At 46.8% G+C, this 21367-nt stretch overlaps 1 protein-coding gene across 1 annotated transcript in view; it reads right to left on the reverse strand.

Annotated features, from left to right (window-relative positions):
- The window catches only part of FAN1 (FANCD2 and FANCI associated nuclease 1), a 234852-nt gene that overhangs the window by 124775 nt on the left and 88710 nt on the right, over positions 1-21367 (reverse strand). The window contains exon 5 of the mRNA XM_078684916.1: positions 14835-15068. Within this exon, the coding sequence (XP_078541042.1) occupies positions 14835-15068 (234 nt within the window). The remainder of the gene's footprint in view (positions 1-14834; positions 15069-21367) is intronic.

A 21367-nucleotide genomic window follows, 5' to 3' on the forward strand; every position in this document is an offset into this window, starting at 1 on the left:
GGGGACATCACATGAAGGTTAACAAGCATTAATCAGAAGCAGTATACATATACTACTCTAGAGAATGGTCATAACGTCTGGTTCAGCCATACCACTTCTAAAAGAGCGTCTTACCACACCACGGAACATATCCTGGAACATAGTGTAACTGCGACTTATAATCGTCATAAGAACGACCATGAAGTATTTAACTGCACAAGAAGGATTGTTAACAGACTTGCTAGTGAGCCATTATATTGACAACAAGTACTAAGTGCTAGCACCAGAGGCACTCGAAGTAGCGGCGTCTACTGAAGACTCTTCCGGGCCATCGAGAAATTTCTTCAGATGCGTCGGGTCTGTAAATATTTGCAGTACACCTTGTATCAGGACTCTGAATCTCGCCGGGCCCACAAAGCCATACTGCCGGAGAGCTAGGAAGTTTTTGCTTACGTCCACCGTCTCTTTGCAATAGTCTTGGGAGATGAATATTTTGTTGGACTTCCATAGTATGTGATTATGTTGGCGCATGAAAGACAGGATTTGCTCCACATGCTGGTACCTGAGAGGTTTACAAACAATCGGCCTGGTTTACAAACAATCGGCCTGGAACCCCTTTAACCTGATGTGATGCGACCTGGAACCCTATGGGCCCGGCGAATTCCAACGGATTGCTGAAGGAGAGGTTGGTGGCCTGCGTAAACCAGGACTCCAGGAAAGATATGCATGAGCCGTCCTTATCCTGCGCGCCTTCTGGAATGCCGAAGATACGCAGGTTCCCTCTGCGGTGCCTGTCTTCCAACTCAGCCAGACGTCTAGTGATGGAGACTGTTGAAATTGAGAGCTCCTTGAGAGATTTGCCCCCCTTCACCTCGGAGTCTTCCAGTTGGCTAATTCTACATTCCGTCTCAGAAAGCCTGACGTTTATGTCCTTGATGTCCTGCCTGAGATCAGATATCTCATCTTTGGTTGACTTGGCTATGTCATGGACCTCGGCGAGTTTGAGCAATATTGTGTCCAAAGTCGCGTTGATATCACGCTTCCCTTTGGTCGGCGATTCTGGTTTAGGCGGGTCAGCTTTCAGCCTCTTAAGATTCTTGGCCTCTTTCTCTCCCATGGTGAAGGAATGGACAGTCGCTGTGACGTCAGTTCACACTTGATAAGGTGCAGTACAGCAGCAGCACAATAGTAAGCTTTGGACCAACACTATTGCTGGGCGCTGTATTCAGCCAGGTATTCGTAGATTGTAGGGCATAGATAGCGTAGGAAGGCTGGAGTTCGCTCTTCGTTCTTCAGGTGACGAGTAAAGTTCAGATATTCAGTTAGCACCAGCCCCAGTGCTACTTCATGTTAATGGCTGCAAGCAGCTATTGATTTATACAGTTATCCAGGTCGGGTCATTTATTCAGTTATTCAATCAAACAGTCATTCAGCAAGCACCAGCCTCAGTGCTACTGCATGTTAATGGCTGCAAGAAATGTCCATGGCGTCGGCCATCTTGAGGTCAGGCAAGGATGGTGATGGTGAAGGATCTACATTCGACATCCCTGTTAAAGTCAGGCATCAGCAACCACCTCATGGGTGTATCCAGCATAAAACAGGCAGATTGTGGAGCGCGTATTAGGTAAGAAGAGTGACCAAGGAGTTATCTATTAAACGCGCTATCTCAGGTGCATTTAGGTTCCTTTTTCATTCCACCATGTAGGCTCATTAGGTCTGGCTCACATTTTCAGCACATTAAATCCGGCTCTCAATTCAAAATTGCACATATAATTACAAAGAACCAGTCACTGCTCCGTTGTGCTGGAGTAATCGGCAGGCGGAAACATGTAGGAGCGGTCGCGCATGAGGATCGGGCTGGCTTAGATGCGGGTGGCCGCCATCTTACAGGTTAGAGCACGCGGTACCTGAAGCATGGAGAGGACCATCCCGCGAGCATGGCGTGTGCTGGTTCTGGCGAGCAGGTTAGGTGAAACGGGCTCTGGACATTGCGCACAGGTGAGGCTTGGTTGGCTGGTCGGGTGGATCGGGCGAGTCCAGTACGGGGACTCGGGGCCTCGCATAGGGTCACATGCGCAAGGTTACATGCAGCCGCAGCCAACAACCGATTCGAACAGCTTTCAGGAGCGTGTCTGAGGCATCTAAATATTATCGTCAGGTGCCATATATGTTCCGCTGTATCACCGTTCCTCCGATGTCAGCGGGCGGTTGCAGGAAAACACCGGAATCGTATATTAGTTCGGCGCCACGGAGGAGAGAAGAATTCAAGCTGCCATATTCTCCGGCGTCCAAACCACGCCCCCGGTAATTGTCATTTTTAATTCGTAATTACCTGTGGCAGACTGTTTCAAGCGCCGGTGTTTACAATTAAGTGCAGGTGCCGAGCACAAGTAACCACCAACTCAAATTAAGCACTGCCTACCACCCTTATGACCAAGCCTTAGCCCAGTTAAGAAAGTATTGCTTCAGAACGGGAAGAAACCTAAAACGGTATATGAACACCTGGTGCATTAGGCTACTGCTCATTGAGATTTCTATAAAGCTTCATTGGAGTGTAACACCCTTTAATTGAGCCTGATGAGATGTCGTGATATGGGTTTGCAACTTCTTCTAAAACTCAATAAAATATGTCACAAAAATATCTTCTGTCATCTAGCAAGCATCAGAACTGTTCCGCTGGATAAAGGTCTAGAGAAGCAAATGGAAGAACAATGGTCATCCTACATCACCAAAAAGGAACTTCTAGCCCCACTCCAATATGATTTTTTTCAGAGCTAGAGGACAGAATGCGAACTTAAAAATGCTTGAGAACTTTCATGGCATGTTGGACAGAAGTGACACATGCCTCCTCATCCTTTGAGGACCCCATGAGGACCTGTTGTGATTCACAAGAAATGTACTGAAGTGGTTTACCTCATTCCTTACCAAACCCAAAAATGTTAAATTTTATTCTCTTACCCATCACCTAAAGAACTTCAGTGTGCAATACTTGTTCTTATTTTGTTCAAATTGTAAATGGACCTGCTGAAAAATATGATTATAGGGGTCAAACGTTCACCAATACGTGAAGAATCAACTTTTCCTCCCAAGATATTCATCTCTTTTAGGATGGACTTCAAAAATTCAGAGTGGATATCATTAAATTTTCTCAGACTTGACCACAAAAAACTGATATTGTTCTTGGCACGGCTGATCAGTTACAATTAGAGGTTTCAATCCTTCCCTTTCAAATTAATTTAATTAAATTGTCCCCTTCCCCATCACTATCAATGTACAACGGCAAGAGGCCCTTTTTACATTTTAACTTTCACTTGGTGGTCCCAGCTCTTATAATCTCCCATGCTGATTATGGACACGTCACTTTAAAGCAGCTCCTAAATCCACGTTGTCAACACTCACTGTGATCATATAAATATAGCAGCAAGTTCAGTATCAGGCACTACAAAATTTGACCACATCACCCCGATCCTGAAAGAACAGTATTGGCTTCCCATTGAAGTCAAATTCAAATATAAACTGGCCTATTTAATTTACAAAGTCATCTGTTTCAGACAACTGAGGAAACATTACAGTTACAGACCAAAGATCTATTAGTCCGGAATTAAAATAACACATTTGATCTTTATCTCTAGATCAATCCTCTCACTCTACAGTTTTCTTGCTAAAGAAATGTGATGCCAAGAAGATCTTTGCTTAATTCAGAATACATTGAAAATGCTATCTGGACATGGAACACCACAGCCCCTTGTTATCATTTTATATTGTGTCCATCCATCTTCCTATACATTATACATTCTAAGCTATGTCTTCTGACCCCTTGCTCTTCCTCTCATAAAAAAGAATGGACATTGTGATCCTCAGTGTGATTCTAGGAGACATTGTAAGCTTATGAAACTCTTTGTAATCTGAATATCCAAAATACAAATCTTTCAACAAACTGACAATGGAGAAATTCAAGGAGTAGAAGTCAAAGCTGGATTCAAAATTGAGACATGTTACTTTGTTAATTTATACTTTGGGTGTTACATACTACAAAACTGCACAGGGGATGAGGTGTGCGCGCACTTCAAAGGAAAACTTAATATCAAAACTAAAAGTGTTGGTCTAGATAAACAATTTTCTTGAGATCAATTCAATTTCCAGCGTTAATGCATTTATGTTCAAGTGTGGTCTGTCATTGAGCTTTTTTCAAATATCTTCATTCTTGATGTAACTTATCCTCTCTTGTTTTTTTAGACACCCCAAGTTACTTATCTTTGGTAATGCCTTATCTGGTAGAGACATAATCTAGCCGCAGATAAATTACCTTTGAACTTCCAGGCATCGGGCTGGATCTGGATGATTTTTCTTAGCAGTACCCCTGCGTGGCGGTAGGTGGTGTCAGTTGATTCTGCATGGTGTTGTCTTCATCGTGACTTCAGAGTCATCAAACTAACCGCCACTCCAGCACGCTGACGTCAGTACATTTTACAACTTTCCACATCAGAAGCGCAGACCCATAAAGTGACTGACCACGGTGTGTTAAAAAAGAAGCTAGGGCCCTGAAGGGGAACAGCCCTAACACTAACAACAATTTGGCAGTACAGGGAGTATGGGTGGGTCAGCAAGGAATCTGCAGCTAGATCATGTCTCTACCAGATAAGACGTTATCAAAAGTAAGTAACTAGTCCATCTGATAGAGACATCTAGCCGCAGATTCCTTAACTTTGAACAGATACCCAGGAAATCCTGCAAGACAGAGCGGCCAAAAAGACCCTCTTTGCGAACCTGAGAATCAAGGCAATTGTGTCTGTAGAACGTTTGCAGAGATGCCCACGTGGCCACTTGGCAGATGTTAGCAACTGGAACACCACACTGGAAGGTCGTGGTGGCAGCCTTCGCCCTGGTGGAATGGGCCCTGGGGCCTTCATGAGGCTGTTTCTTTGCTAAGGTGTAACAGATTTTGATACAGAGGATAACCTAGCGTGATATGGTCAAGGTAGAACGATAACGCTCTTTTTGGGTCCAGACGATGGAGACGCTCCTCTTCTTTGGAAGTGTGCGGAGGTGCATAGAAAGGGGGCAGAATAACAGACTGTCCCAGATGGAATGGAGTTACAACCTTGTCTAAAAAAAGATGCCCTAGTTCTTAGCATCACTTTTTCCGGAAAGACGGTCAGGTAATGAGGCTGTGATGACAGTGCCTCCTGTTCGCTCTCCCTCCTGGCAGGGGTAATTGCCATCAAAAAGGCTGTTTTGATAGTGAGCTGTGCAGCGGCTCAAACGGTGCACACATCAAGGAAGTTAGGACCAAATTAAAGTCCCATAGTGGCATAAGAAAAGGAGAAGGGGGAAACAAGTTAGTTAACCCATTAAAAAACCTCTGAAAAGCGAAGGCTGACCTGGCAGCCAAAGAAAAGCAGAGAGGGCCGAAAGGTAGCCCTTCAAAGTGTCCAAAGCAGAGCCCTGCTGGACCAAGGAAAGGATAAACAAGAGAATATCTGCTAAAGAAGTGATAAGGAGGTCGATAGACCGTTCTGTACAATATCTACAAAATGAGTTCCATCAGCAGGCGTATACCAATTTCATGGAGGGGTGCCTGGTTGCCAGAATAACTTTGCAGATTTCGGTAGGAAGGTCAAAAGCGATCAACTGTCACCGCTCAATCTCCATGCAAGGAGGTGGAGTCCCTCCCCTGCTGCTGCGACAGAAGATCTTCGTGAAGAGATGGCCTGATCGGAGGATTGATGCTCATATCCAGAAGCTCGGGATACCAAACTCCTTGTGCCCAATCCAGAGTCACAAGAATGACCTAATCTCGGTCGTTCCGGATCTTCTTGAGCACTCTGGGCAGGCGTGGTATGGGCGGAAAGGCGTATAGGAGGCCTGAGCTCCACTCGTGATGAAAAGCGTTGTAGAGCGAGATGCGCCTTGGAAATTATAATGCGCAAAAATGCTGACGTGCGTTCTCTTTGGAGGTGAACAGATCTAACCAAGGCTCTCCCTACCACTGAAAGAGGCTTTGTACCACCTCCGAATGGAGATGCCACTCGTAATCTGCAAGGCAAATTCGGCTGAGTTTGTCTGCCCTGGAGTTCAGAGAACGGGCCTGATGGTGAATCACCAGGGAAATGTCTTGTTATTCCCGCCAAGTCCAGAGTTGCAGGACCTCTTGACAGAGAGCCCATGACCCCACTCCGCCCTGTTTGTTGCAGTACCCAATGGCTGTAGTGTTGTCTGTGAACACCTGAACTAGCCTTCTCTTGATGGATGGTAAAAAGGCTGTCAGTGCCCCGTCGGATCTCAAGAAGCTACAACAGGTTGATATGGAGCTTGGCTTCTGCCGGAGACCAGAGTCCTCTGATCTCAACCTCCGCCAGATGGCCACCCCATCCCAGAAGAGAAGCATCTGTCACCACTGTGAGATCTGGGTGAGGAAGGCAGAGGGGTCTGCCTCTGATACAATTGCGGTTTGTCAGCATTCACTGCAGGACTTTTGCAGTGCCCTCCGATATCTGAACCAGATCAGTGAGACTTCCTCAATGCTGTGCCCACTGGAACTTTAGGTCCCACTGCAGAGCCCACGTGCGCCACTGTGCATCGTCCACCAGCAGGATGCAGGAGGCCATGAGGCCGGACAGCCTCATAATCATGCTCACCGAAATCCAGGATAGAGGCTGAAACATCGGTGTGAGGATAGGCCTGATACTGCACTGTGTCCAGAACCGCTCCAATGAAAAGGGCTGTCTGAGAGGGAGTCAGGTGTGACTTCGGCATGTTGATATTGAACCCCAGTGAATGAAAGGTTCGCTGTAGTCTAGAGGTGGGAGACGACTGCTTGGGACAAGCCCGCCTTCAACAACCAGTCGGCGAGATAGGCGAAGACTGGAACCCCTGATCTCCACAGATGGGCTACGACCACCGCCATCACTTTTGTGCACACCCGAGGGGCACAGGTGAGGCCAAAGGGGAGCACGGGAATGAAAGTTTTTGTGGCCCACCGTACCCCACAGGTAGCGACGATGGGCAGGCAGGACGGGGATAGCGAGGCCTCAGGGCAGTTATGCGCTATACAAATGTAATTTTTCATTTCATTTCATTTCATTTCATAGAAAAATAGGCATCCTGCAAGTCCACCGCTACCATCCAGTCTCCCGGGTCAAGGGCAGGCAAGACCTGAGCTATGGTGAGAATACTGAACTTTTCCTTTTTGAGGAAGATAGGACAAAGGCCTTCGACCTTCTTTGGTACCAGAAAATAGCGGGAATAACAGCCACAGCCTATTTCTAGTCCAGGAACCCACTCTATAGCTCCCTTGGCTAAGAGAGTTTTGACTTTCTCGCAGAGTAGGGTAAGGTGATCCTCTGTCAGCCGCTCCTACACTGGATGGATGGGTAGTCTCAAAGGGAAGTGAGTAGCCCCTTCTGACTATTTGCAACACCCACCAGTCTGAGGCGATGTTTTGCCAGTGGTGGAGATGATGGCGTATTCTGTGAACAACTGGCGTGAATGATCCGTGGGTATCTAACTAGGAGGGTTTTGCGATGGGGAGGGGATCGTGGCTTGGCTGGACTTCTGGCTTTCTGACTCATGTGGTCGGGGTAAACTGCGCCATGGCCCAGCAGAGGTTGCTGAACTAGCAGGGCCGTGTGACTGGAATAGGGTTGTTGCGGTTGGTAGCCTCTTCCATAGCCACAAAAGCAGCAAAAAGCCGACACAGCCCGGGATATTGTGGTGAGGCCCAAGGAGTTGCCAGTAGCCCACGAGTCCTTGAAACACTCTAGGGCAGTAACTGCTTTGTCTCCGAAGAGATGGGAGCCATCAAATGGTATATACATAAGATTAGCTAGGACATTCCCCGAAAAACGAGACGTCCTCAGCCAGGCGTGGCGATGTGGAAATCGCCACGCCCAGTGAGTCCGTCGTGTCCAAGATACATCGGATGGTGAACTTCGCTGCATCCCTCCTGTCTGAAATGGCTAGGGAGAGTAGAATCAGGTCCTCCTCTGAGACTCTGGGCAGCACCTGCACAACTGTGTCCCATATCGAATGGGAACAACAGCCCAAAAGGCATGCAGTGTTAACCAACAGCAATGCTAGAATGGCGGAAGAAAACCTTTTCTTCCCAAAGCTTTCCAGTGTCTTGGATTCCCTGTCTGGCGGTGCGGAAGGAAACGAGCCAAGGGAAGTGGAAGCTTGAACTACTAAGCTTTGTGGGGTGGGGTGGGGTGGGGTGGGGCGGGTGGTGAGGAAAACTGGGTCGCCCAGTGCAGAGTGATGGCGGCGGGCAAACGTTCTATTCACAGGAACCCTGTGCTGGGCCAGGACCAGGTGCCCGGAAGAACGCCCGTTAGTGTATCATTGAAAGGCAGCAAGGGTTATGAGCTGGAAAAACTAGGCTGCAGGACCTCCGTCAAGACATTAGTCTTAACTGCCACTGAAGGGAGCTGGATGTCCAAGATCTCCACAGCCCTTTCACCACCAGAGGCGAATGATGCCATCTCCTCCGTATCCAGGTTATGGGGAGACACCATGCCAGAATCTGGAGAGGTGTCCAGGCCACTAGCATCACCCAGTTCCTCATACCAGTCCATGCCCTGGGGATGCGGGATTTCTAAGGGGTCCTATTCCCCTCCAAATCCTCCTCATCCATTCTCAACCCTTCAGAACCGGGCAAGTTAAACGGCATGGAGCCGTATGACTCCGTTGGTGCCAGTCTTGGCGTCGGTGAACGCCCGACCAGTTCCATATCGTCGGGAACGAGGATTGGGGAGGGGACACCGAGGACCTGAGCTGCGGACGCGGCGCAGAGGAAGGTCGCGATGGAGATGTGAATGGCGCTGGTCCGACCCAGGGACCAGCCCAAGAGGTCGTGGCGCTAGGGCGGGAGCTGAAGGCGCAGAACCCATGGGGCCTCCATCATCCGATCCTGCAGGGCCTGAAGGCACGCCGGCAGGGTCAGGCCACCCAGATATGTTGCACAAGGGGTCATAGAACTCCTTCAGTTGGGCGGGGGTCACTTCCGGCCCCAGAAAGGGAGGAAAACGTGGAGTTGACCCAGGCACCGGCTCCACGGAGCGAGGCCTCAAGCGCCGAAGTTCCTCCATCTCGTCATAGAACGAACGTGGTGAAGTCAAAGCACGCTTCGACTTCTTGTGACGCAGCTTATCTGACGATTTTAAAGAAGAGGACTTTGATTCCCCGGAGCGGTGCTCGAGACTTCCTCTCGACCGAGACTGACAGGAAGACCTCCAAGGCTGCGAACGCCTTGCGGCGATTAGCTTTAGGGACCGCTCCCTCGAAGCTTTTGGCGCCCTGGAGCATGACTTTGTGTCGTGGTCGCTCTCCAGAGAAAAACTAAGTGGGGGTCTGTGACCAACATGGCGCAGTGACAGGTGCTGCATGGCTTAAACCCTGAGGTGTTCTTGCTAGACATCCCTAGCACACAAAAAGGCGGAATAAAAGAAGAGACGTGGCGATTATATGGACGACGTAGACGTCACGACAACAAGATCACACAGAGATGACCGAAAAACCTTCTGAATACAGCCTGACGCCCGGAAGATCGAAGGTAAGGAATCTGCGGCTTGATGTCTCTATCAGATACCAAAGTTGTTATTGTATGCGAAGACAGAGATGAATGAATCACTAAGTTAGACCAGTGATGAAGAGGATTAATGAAACAGTATGGCAGCTGTTGTTGCGCCTCCTCATCTGAGGAAACTGTTCTTTTCTCCTCAGACTTTAACCTTCGCAAAATGTCAACATGAATTTTGAGGTTTGCACCTTACCTTGATGAAAAATCCAGTTAAAATAGGCATGAATGGCAAACAACTGAAATAGTTCCTGTAATAAATTACTGATTAAGAACAACAGTCTAGAGCAAAAGGTTAAATGCTAAGCACATATTCCTTATAGATTAAGAAAAACGGTCTATAGCAAAAAGTTAAAGGTTTAACACTGAGCACCCCTAAATAAATAGCAACAGAACATCCAGCCATTAGAGAACTGGCTTTGCTGCTTTCTAATAAGAATGCAGAAATGAGTAGTGCGACAGAGAATTCTGATTCTGCAGTTTCTATCAATATCAACTAGGTCTTATCACAATCACGTTTATTCTACGCTGTTGATAGCCTAGGGTATTTTATATTTTTTTAAATACTAATCAGGATTTAACCACGATCTCAAAAGCATACAACACACAAAATGTATTCATCTTAACTATATATTTCACGAGGTAATGTACCATCACATTTCATCTTCACTTTATGCCTTAAGTTAACTCTCCACAGCTGCTCACAAAATAAAAAGTTTGGGATTTTGAGACACCTTTACCTTTTTGAAGTGGCTCATACAGCATGTATGAGCAACTCCTTCCGATTATGAAATATTCGTAATCACAATAAAGCTCTACATATCACTTAATTGCCTCTAGTCTTTCTCCTCGCAACATTCTTTGCTCCCTTGCAGAGGCTAATTTTATTCTCTTGGCTTTTGCCTCCTTGACAAGTTTCGAAAAGGCAATTATAACAAGAACGAACTCAGCTCACAGCTTAAAGGAAGAACATACCTATTTCACCTTGCAATTCTGATATTAGTGAAATTCCGAGTGTATATTAGCAATAGGTTGCCTTATATCAGTTTACGACGTTCAGATTCCAACGTGAAATGTTGGAATTCTACAAGTGCATTCTGTGATCATTTTTGGGGGAGATATAACAGAAAGTGAAACACAGAACAACATAGAAACTAACCTTGAACTACCAAGAGGTGAAACAGTAACAGGAAATAACAAATTGTCTTTAGTGCCTCTGATCAAAAATACCTGTCTTCTAATTCAAAAGACAATAAAAGGGAATTTAGAGTGGATTTTTGGAGTCGAAGGTAGTGGAATCCAATCTCACAAAGGAAATGAAACAATTGGAACAACAGAACAAAGCAAGATCCTCACGCCGCACTAAACGACAGCTTGCAGTACTGCAGGGTAAACTACGCCCCCATAGAACGGGAAGTGCTGTGTGGGCACTCCTAGCATTGAAGCAACGCCACTATGAGGGGAATGACAAGGTGGGTAGACTCCTAGCCCGTAGGCTCCCCAAGGCGCGTGCTAAGACTCATATTGCCAAACTGCGGTCAGATGACGGAAGTTGGGCAACGTAAAAATGAGACAAACTCCAGATTATCCACAATTACTATACAATGTTATACTCTCTGAAGAGCCAACCCCGGAGTTGATTAAATCCTACCATGATGCCTGTATATGGGAGCCTTTGCACCTACATCATGCAGATCTACTTGATGACCCAATTACTCTAGAGGAGCTCCAGGTAGCAGTCAGAGCCCTTCCCCTGAGTAAAACTCCGGGGCCTAATGGCATCCCAATCTCATTTTACTGGCACTTCCTACCGGATCTACAAGACCACCTAGTGGTAACTCCTCCTCATATAGGTCGGCACTCACACCTATGTTGGCTTTGGCCGAAAAGACCCCGCGCTGTGCTCCTCTTACCGTCCTACAGCCCTGCTCAAAACTGACGCAAAGTGGTTTAACAAAATATTGGCCCAGCGGCTGGAACCCTACCTTCCCGGCCTTATCGACCCCCATCAAGTCGGCTTTATACCCCACTGGCATATCTCACTTAGTGGAGAAGGCATACCACAGTAACATGCCCGCATGCCTCCTCTCACTGGACACGGAAAAGGCCTTTGATAGGATAAATTGGTCCTTCCTCCGTGCTAGTCTGGAAAGGATTGGGTTGGGGCTCTCCAAATGATTGGGCTTGTATCCAGCACTGGTAGCCAGGGTCTATGGGCAGCTCATAAAACCCGTTACTATCTTGCATGGCACACAATAGGGGTGCCCGCTATCGCCCTTACTGTTTGCATTGGTGGTCGAGCCCCTAGCTATTACGATTTTCAACAGGGATGCGGTGAGAGGTATTTATTTTGGGGGCCAGCCCAACCTACTCCTTACACTTTCTCAGTCTTCTCCTTCCCACGGATTGTGAATTGCCTCCAGGTCTGCAAGATAGTATCGGGTTTTGGATCAGCATGGTACAAAAGGGGGTGGTGATGGACGGAGCATCTGAACCAATCAAACACTCACACCCAGTCAGCAGATCTGGGTTTGATCTATCACCGTTCTTTAGCCCACTCTGCCACCCCAGTTCAGACATGGCCATATGCAAATCAGTCATGGGAAAAGGCCAGCCCAAACTGCCAAGCCATGCCTTCCCTGGACCGGAAACGAGCTTCCGAGGACCGGTTGCTGGCATTTCAGCCGTCTTCAGCCCGGCTTGCTTGAATCCAGTGGCAAAGTAAGCAAGGAACTCACGTCTGAGCATACCCTGCCAACTTATGGTGAACAAAGTGGTATAAAAGGGTGTGGTGATGGACGGAGCATCTGAACCAACCAAACACTCACACCCAGTCAAAAAACGCTCCGTCCATCTTTCCCTTTTGTATCGCTTTGTTCGCCCTAAGTTGGCAGGGTATGCTCAGACGTGAGTCCCTTGCTCACTTGGCCACTGGATTCAAGATAGCCTGGCTGATGAGGATTGTGAATCCGAAACCGGTCCCAGGATGCTTGTTGATTCTCCCAAGGGATAGAGGCGGTCTGGCTGGCCCTAACGGAGTATTACTAGGCCGCCCACTTGTGTTTTATCTCTGTGCGGGTGGTCGAGAGAGTGAGAAGCACTGGTTCCATATGGATCGAGCAATCGCATACAGACCACTGTGGGACTTGGCATGGCTGCCTGAACACGCATGGCCGCATAGTGCATACATCGCCACCCGACCCGAATGGTACTTAGTATCTGGGATAAAGTGGCTATTAAAAAGGGCCTGACTACCTTCCCTTCCCACCACACACTGATAGCACGCATCTCCGACTCCACCCCCCCCCCCCAGTGCTCTCTCCTCTTTCATTTCGCTACTGGAGTCATGGGGAATGTCGGATATTCCGTGATGTATTTGCGGGGGACAGCATGAAGATCTTCGATCAGAGTAAAGTGGATTACCAGCTCACGGACACCTAACTGCTACAGTATTGCCGCTTCCAGCATTGTGCCCCACACCCATCGGTATATCTTGCGGCCATTCACCCTCTTCAAGATGTATGTTCGCACTTATACTGGCTCTAAGGGCCTCATATCCAACACTTATCAGGTGCTCCAACACTCTACACCAACAAGCACCCATACCTACCTGTGAACATGGCAAGCCACCGCGCAGGTAGATATATCACCCAAGCACTGTGAGAAACTGTGGTGATATATACCCAAAACATACCACAGTCTCTCGCTTACGGAACTCTCCGTAATCTACTCGGGACCAACCTCTCTTTGCTGGCGCTGTGGAGAGGGAGAATTTCGACATATTTGGTGGCCATATAAAGTATTAACGACGTACTGGAAAGAGATACTGGGCCACATTCAGGATGTCATAGGTTACCTGCTCCCGTCCTCATACCTCAGTTTATTTTGAGCATTAGAACCTCAGATTTGTGGACTATGGCTCATACTGCCAGGAACGGATATCACACAACTTGGCAAAAACTGAGAAAAAGTTCCAACGCTTATGGAAACCTTTAATTCAATACCTTATGTGCATAGAGTTCACTTGCTTTAGACCCCGGAAGCTCCGGTTTTGCTTAAGATTACCACTCAGACCTCAACCCGCTGCGCTGTCTGAGTCCAGGCAGAAGAGAGTGCTCTACCCCATGCCTCGCCTGAGACACCATCACCCCTTCCCTCGCCCTCCGTGCTGCAAACATCAACCTGTTCCTTTAATGTTAGTTATGGTCTCATAGGAATGAATGGGGAGGTATTCCTTAATTGCGATTCGCAAATTGCGAGTCGCAATTAAGGAATGTTTAGAAATCTCTATTTTTTAAGCGATTTCTATATGCATAGGGTTTTGCGATTCCTTAATTGCGATTCCTTAAAAATCGCAATTAAGAATTTGCAAAAGCCAACAATGATGCATGTGCCTGAAAGTTCCTTCTGTGTCTCACTCCGTCTTTGGATATTTTTTTTCAGATTTCATTCTATATTCCTGCTTTCCTTCTTAAAGCCATCACTGTTGCTTCACTTACTGGTTCTCTCCAGTGTTTTCAGGTAAAACTTCCCCTATTGCTTCCAGAAAAAATACAGTTGAGGCAGAATTTGAACATTTTCTAAATATTTCAGGATTACATTTGATAATTACTTGGAAACAATTGTTCTGCTTCTATGAGAAATGCAAACCTGTTACCTGTTGACAACATAATTTCATTTATCGAAAGAAGAAACTATGAACCCTTTTTAAAAAATAGGTCACATTAATTGTTCAGTATAGCTCATTCTGAATTGGGAAGGACTCTTGCTGCCTATACAAAAATTTGCTTGGTAGGGGGCTCTTTTCTGTAAATGTGTCACCTATTGTATGAGTAATGCTTCAAGAAGTATACTAACAGATTTGTATGGCCAGAGCGGTACATGTTATTTGCCTTTTTGCACATTGTCTTAAGAGGGAGCAGCCTCACTCCTGCCCTTACCTCAAAACCCTCTTTCAGTGGTCAGACTCATTTATGCTTAGTGGCACAGTGCAATTCAGGACATTGCTTCACCTCCTACAACACCAGCCAGCAGTGAGAACTACTACTGAGACAATCACCTATGCCCTACTGCGTAATACTCACATATTTCAACGAGTTATTACAACAGAAATCCTTACTTTTAACTTGCAAATGGAAAGCAGAAATTGAACAGACAAGAACGACACCAAGTTTGGAGAAATGTATTGTACAAATGTTACATTCCAGGCAGTCATTCAGTCACTGCTAGTTACAAAGAAGCAGCTAAGTCAACCACAGATGCACCATTTCGAAGTATTTACCGTAGGAGGTCCTCTCTGTCCTGAAATATTTTTGTTTTCCTATTCACAGTGTAGTTTGGGAATATCGTACGCCCCATGTTGACCATGAGAACCGTTGAAAGCTGTGTTTGACCACCACTTGCAGCCTCCTCCACCTCCATGGAATCGGTCAAAGAAAACAGCAGCAGGACACGAGAGAATACAGCACGTGGGGCGCGGCAGACACGGACACATTTGCCGGCAAGTTCCTTAGCCCTAGGGGAGAAAACAGGTATCCAGTAGATGTTACAACACCATGAAACTCCACTTTTATGAAAACGATACAACTTTCATGTAGGTAAGTGTAAAATGGAGAATTGTGTAAGTCAAGGGGTCACCAGTAGCACCCTTGATAATTTCCAAACTAGTTTACTTACAGCTAAAAACAATTTTTACAATGCATAGCAATGGTTTAATAAGCACTTTCAAGTAACGTGTAACATGTGCATGGTGGAAAATTTCTGTGCGGATAGGAGTGTAAGACGACTGAGATCAGCAGAATCAACTGTGGATTTACAAGGCACAAGCTGGTGGTTGTGGTACAGTCTGCTAAAGAGTGGACTTGTATTGACTGAATTCCTGAACTGAAGAGTGAACACTGAAGACTGAGGTGTGGCAGAATGTAGCCAGGCTGGCTTCAGAAAGTGGATGGTGATCATTTTAGCAGAAGATTGCTGATAATTCCTTCCTGAGCACTGTCATTTAGGTTAATGATGAGTGAATGAGACCGACTTTGCAGACTCTGTTATTATAGAGAGGAAAGCTTGCAGGCAATGGCTGTTCCTTTTGTACCTCCCTGAGAACTACTTCAGGAAGGTCAGTGACAGGTAGATGCAGAGGTTACAAAGGTCACTGTGCTCATGTTTCAAGTACTCTGCCAGGAGCCAACATCGTCGCTAACTGCTGTGACAGCCAGCACCTTTTACAAAGTCTGCGTCTGCACAGGATTTCTCCATGAGGATATGAGCATTAAGATTGCTGAAATCAGCAGAATCAATTTTAGATTTATAAGGCAAAAGATATAGGTTGTAGCACAGCCTTTCCAGAGTAGAAATGTATTGCCCAATTCCTGGGCTGAAGGGCGTCACCCTAAACACTGATGTGTGAGATGATGGAGACAGGGCTGACTTCAGAAATTTGATAGTGATGTTTTAGCAAGGGATTGCCGATTAGTCCTATGGGGGAACTGTCATACAGGTTAAGGGTTGAGCAATGAGAGTGACTCAGCAGATTCTATTATTAGAGGGAGGGAAGTATATAGGCAGCTACTGCTCCCTTTGTATCTCCCCGAGTACTACTTCAGAAAAGCTAATGACAGCCAGGTGCAGTGGTTGCACAAGTCATTGTGCTCATGCTTTGGGTACTCCTGTCTGCAGCCAGCATTGTCACCATGTTTATGTACTGCAGAAAGAAGATGTGGCCAAATGTGTCAACCTATTTTGCATTCGCAAATGGTGCGAATTGCTAAATTTGACCCTTATGCAAAATAGCCTTTCAAGATGTATGAAAGGCTTTGGGAGGGCATTTTAGATAATCACATTTTTTCAATTACCTTAAATTGCGACTCCAAATGGGGAATCACAAATTCCCTAAGCACATTTATCAAGCATTTCTTAAATGCAAACTGGGCATGTAGGAAATGCCATTACCATCGACTCCAAGTCCATGGTAACCATGGGCAATTTTTTTAAAATTCACAACAATGCATTTATCAAAGTGCCATGTTGCGCACATGCACTCTACATATGCACGTTTTATGGGGGGGGGGGGGGAGGGGTGCTTCAGGTGGCCCTAAGAGCCCCAGGCAACCTTGGTTTTGGATTTCCTAATTTGCGATAACCAATTAGGTAATTACAAATCAGGTAAGGCAAAACCATTCGCGCCTGTAGAAGCGAATGTGTAAAAAGTTCAATCGGGTCGGGGACAATCGATAGTTGCCCGGCGGTATTGCCTCTGTGACCCTCTAGTTATTTAAATCAATGAAGAGGCAGGCGCTGGAGACTGGAAAGCAGGAAACAAGGTTTTTATTCTCTCCGGAGGAGAACACAACGAAACGGACAGAAGGTATCGTTCTGAGGTGCTCTAACTGTATTCCTGAGGCCTGGCCTCTTATACACACATTTATGACTTTATTGTAGATTACACATACATGTTAAAGCTTTGATGTACGGAAAAGACATTCTCGGAACTCCCCTTTGGGCCCGTTCCCATACACATTTACAGTTGAAGTCCCCACCCTAGTCACAACAGGTGATGAGCATCGCGCAGCTGGATAATCCGCCGATTCACGGAATGTGGGGGGTTTGATCGGGTCTCATGGGGTGGGGGCTTTGATCAACCCGGGGATTCTTTGATGGGGGAAGCTTTCTATTGTACGGGGAGGGGCAAGGATGGTATCGGCAGAGCTGGGTGTCGGCTTGGGAACGGGGAGGACAAAACGGGCACACGGGAAAAAAGGGGGTTTGCATCTAAGGGCCGGAGATCATGAAAGGAAAGCAGGGAGGTGTCGCGCTGGGAACAGGATGAGGGCCTGGGGCAGAGCAGCGCCGAAGAGGGGTTTATGACTCAAGGCAGGTGCAAGCAGGGGGTGGTCAGCGTGCAGGCTTAGCGAAGGCAAAGGGCCATGTCAGGGGCCAGCGGCATGCAAAAGGGTTTGTTCTGATCGGGGCATCTTAAAATGGCGGGCGCGCACGACAAAAGTGTGGCATCAGGGGAAGAGGCAAGATGGCGCAGATAATGTTCACCAAACTGTACTAATTTTCAACAGTCCTCCCTTTAACATATTCAAGACATCTTGCTGGGTGTTTTCTATTCGGTTCTACTGGGGTGGGCATGAGAAAGGAAACGGTAGGAACCCTAGATGAAAGAGTTGTAAACAATACATTTTGAGATTTCTAGTTTTTAGGAGGTGCACCTATTTGATAAACTTTGATAAATTTGTTCAGCAGGAAAGTCATAGGAATGTAATACAAAAAACGGTTCTGTAGCGAGCAGCAAGTACATATCATAACGTGAACTGGCAGGTTATTACATATTTCAGATTCGGATTGGAGCAGGATCAATACAATGGCGGCTGGGAGAGAAATGAGGCATAGCAAAAACGGTGATTGTGGATGTCAAATGTTCGAAGTTTTACGAGTTCTCATTGTTCTTTGTGGTCTTTCGTTGGCGCTGTTGAGCACCGGCGGTGGAGCTACGAGTCCAGCTCTGTTCTAAGTTCTGTGTTGCAGGGCACGACCCTTTCCTCGCGTTTTCTGGCCGGGGAGGTCCTTTTCGCCCTGTGTCCTTTGAGGTGATAGTCAGAAAGTTCAGATGGAAGAAGAGCGTACAAAACAGTCCATAGGGTAGGTCAGAGGGAAAGGGGGATGGAGCAAGGCCAAATTAGGAACAAACTAGGGGAACGAGAGACTTCAAATAGGCGAGCATGTGACCGAATTCAGAGAGCGGGGACTTGTCGACAGGCACTGGACACCAAGCAGGGGCATCAGGTCGACCCTTTCTTCTCATGTTGTCGAAAACAGTGCCTCGTCCTGCAGCTCTTTTCTGTCGTGGTCTCGCCTTGGCTAATGTCGCAGGTGTTCCTTAGTCTGCAGTCAGGCCTCGTGCTCCCACATCCGGTCCTTCTCTCCTCCAACAGCAGTACCCTTAAACAAGTTTGAAAAGACAGTCTTTAGAAAATTTGCAGATGGAGATAATCAAAAAGTCTATTTCTCTCCCAGCTCCAGGCAAAGAATGAAAATGCTCGTTCTCACAACTGGCATATGAAATGACCGGTGACGGGCCTGTTAGATTTACTTATGACTTTCCTTCACAATTAGTTCACGACAGTTCATCTGATGGTGACCCACCTTCGTGAGACGAACCTGGCGAAGATATGCTGTTCTCTAGAGTTTTACATTTACAAAGGGTACTGTGAGTCATCAACATGGTACTACACAGGTATTTTGCTGAGAGGCGAACATGACTAAAACATCTCCTTTCTATAGATGCATCCTGCTTTTAAACTACTACGGGGTTCATTTCGGTTATTTCTTTACCTTGGGCTAATCTGTTAACCTTGTAAAACATCATTCTGGATCCTACGTAACCTTTTACAGCCCGATTACTTAATCAGGAAGGACAGGAGTTTTATGGGAAACAACCAGGGACATATACAGGGGAGGTAACGGGGGTGATCATTTTTTTTTCGGCTTGGGTATTGCGACAATTCGGGGAGGGGAGGGTCGCGTATTCTGAGGTCCTTGTTTTATACTATAGGAGCCGTTGACATGTAGTTCCCTTATTTCGGGTCAGATTAGGGAACCTCTGTCGTCTTACCTGTCCTTTCCCTTACGGCCCCACCTGGGTTCATTGACTTCTAGCGGAAAAGGAGAGGTAACGACGCGGTCTCAGGGTGATTGTATTAAAGACAAGTTTTTGTGCAAATACTGACGGTATTTGAAGCCAATTAGGTGGGGTGCTAGGGGTGGCAGTCTGCCAATTTCGGGGCTAACCACTCGGAAGAGTGGGAGTGCAGAAATAGAGAGAGAGAGAGAGAGAGAGAGAGAGAGAGAGTGAGAGAGAGAGAGAGAGAGAGAGTGCAACGGCAGGCTAAATAGTACACGTGCAACAGAGAGGGTGGCAGTGTATTCAAGAAAGGCTATTTAGTGCATTACACAGTAAAGGGCATTCGCGGGTCTGCGTTAGGATCTTGTAATCATGCAGTTTGAGCATTAGACAGGGTAGAGGGGACGCGCCTTGAGAAGAAGGAAAGAAGAAAGGAGGTACCATTTTGTCGCACTTCTCGCATTCTCGGTCCTTCGACCAGTTGGGTCGACGCCTCAGTCACACACACACATTCCCTCATAGTTTCGCATCATACGTGACATGGGTTCATTCGTCCGGTCTGGTTTAAGGGTGATCACTTTGTATCAGGGTTGTGCTAATTTTTCGGGTTTGTTCGGTACGTGAGTAGTCTGCAGGCATGCTTAGACGCCACCTTGCGGCGCTAGTCCGTTTCGTGCATTAGACATGGCAAGGTTTCGGATCTTCGCCACACCTCGGCTGTAATCTCTGATGTAACCTGCAGAGGGAGGAAAAAAAGGGGGGGGGGTGGGAGACAGCATTCGCACACATTCAAATACATGGATTCATAAGTCCTTTACTTACCTCTTACTCGTCTTTCCTCCTCGGGGCAGGGTCCCTGGGGATATGGTTTCTGGAGTCGAGGGGGGGGTAGTGTGTTCATATAGGTCGTGTGCGGGGAAACGTAAAAAGGAAACCAGAGGTGCCTAGTGCGAGGTATCTAGTCAAAAGGATGTATCTCACTATCGGGGTCCTTAAACCTCTTTCAACGCTGTGGCGTTCTAAGGTTCTTCGGTTCTTGGGCCCCTGATACTTTGGAACGTGGTACTTTATAATATTTACATTATTTTATTTCTCCCTCCTTTTACATTCCCTCATTTACACCGTTCGTTTTACCCATCCTTGGAAGTCAAGGTCTTCCTCTACGCGAGAGTTCATGGGTCAGTTGCGTACTTTGAAGGCGGAGTGTCGTGTTGTTGATCCGATCCGTCCTTCAGGGCTGGGTAACCATCTTCCTTTAACCTTAAAGAGAGAGCAGAGTAGGGTGCACAGAAAAAAAACTTTCCCACCGATCCCACATTTTTTTAAAATAAAGCATGCAATACCCGTCCATAGTTTCAAAGACTTTATTTTGCAAAATCATTTCAGCATATGGATTATGAGGGTGCGGTCGTATTTGGCCGGTCGTGGCAATGGCTAAAGTGCATACAGTGGGGGGTTTCGCTTGCAGCAATAAAAACATCGGAAAGTTTTACTCGTTCATTTGTAAGTAACTAAAACGTCTATTAATTGGTTGGGGGTTCGGGGGTATTTATTTTCCTATATGCATACCGTACGCGAGCGTCGTAAATGAGGTTTACATCAGTTATAAAAATATAATACATTGTACATTTGTAATCAACATTTGTAACGGGGATCCTTTCATACTGTTCGTCGTGTGAGTTCTCCTTGTCTTTTCTAGCCAAGTGTACAAAGGATCATATAAAATCTCAGAACATCAAGTTTATATTAGTGCGAAGGAACACCACGAGGTGTTCGTAAGTTCCGATTGATACCAGCGCCATTTTGGGCGGGGCCGGCACAGTCCGGAAGCAGCACCAGGGGGAAATGTTTCCATTACTGGCAGTTTGGACCAGAGTCCTTTTCGGCAGTTCTAGAATTCACGCTAACAGAAGGTGTGGCAATGTCATGTTTGTTTCGTTGGCGATCAAGGCAGCCGTCCCTTACCGGAAACCTGTAAAGGCCGAAGGTTCCGCCGGGGACCTTTGTATGATCTTCAAGGCTGCGGAGATGCTGTCGGAGATGGGGGCTCGTGCTCCATGGGACAAATGTTCGAGTTATATGGCTGGCCAAAGTTACTCTAGTGGCCGGGGCCCGCCTTCCAGCGGATCCAGACGCCATTTTGAGGCCCTACAGGGGCCACTCTCGTCGAGTTTGCAAGAATGGAAGAG

The sequence above is a fragment of the Lissotriton helveticus genome, chromosome 3_2, assembly GCF_964261635.1.
Source record: "Lissotriton helveticus chromosome 3_2, aLisHel1.1, whole genome shotgun sequence".
Taxonomy (NCBI): domain Eukaryota; kingdom Metazoa; phylum Chordata; class Amphibia; order Caudata; family Salamandridae; genus Lissotriton; species Lissotriton helveticus.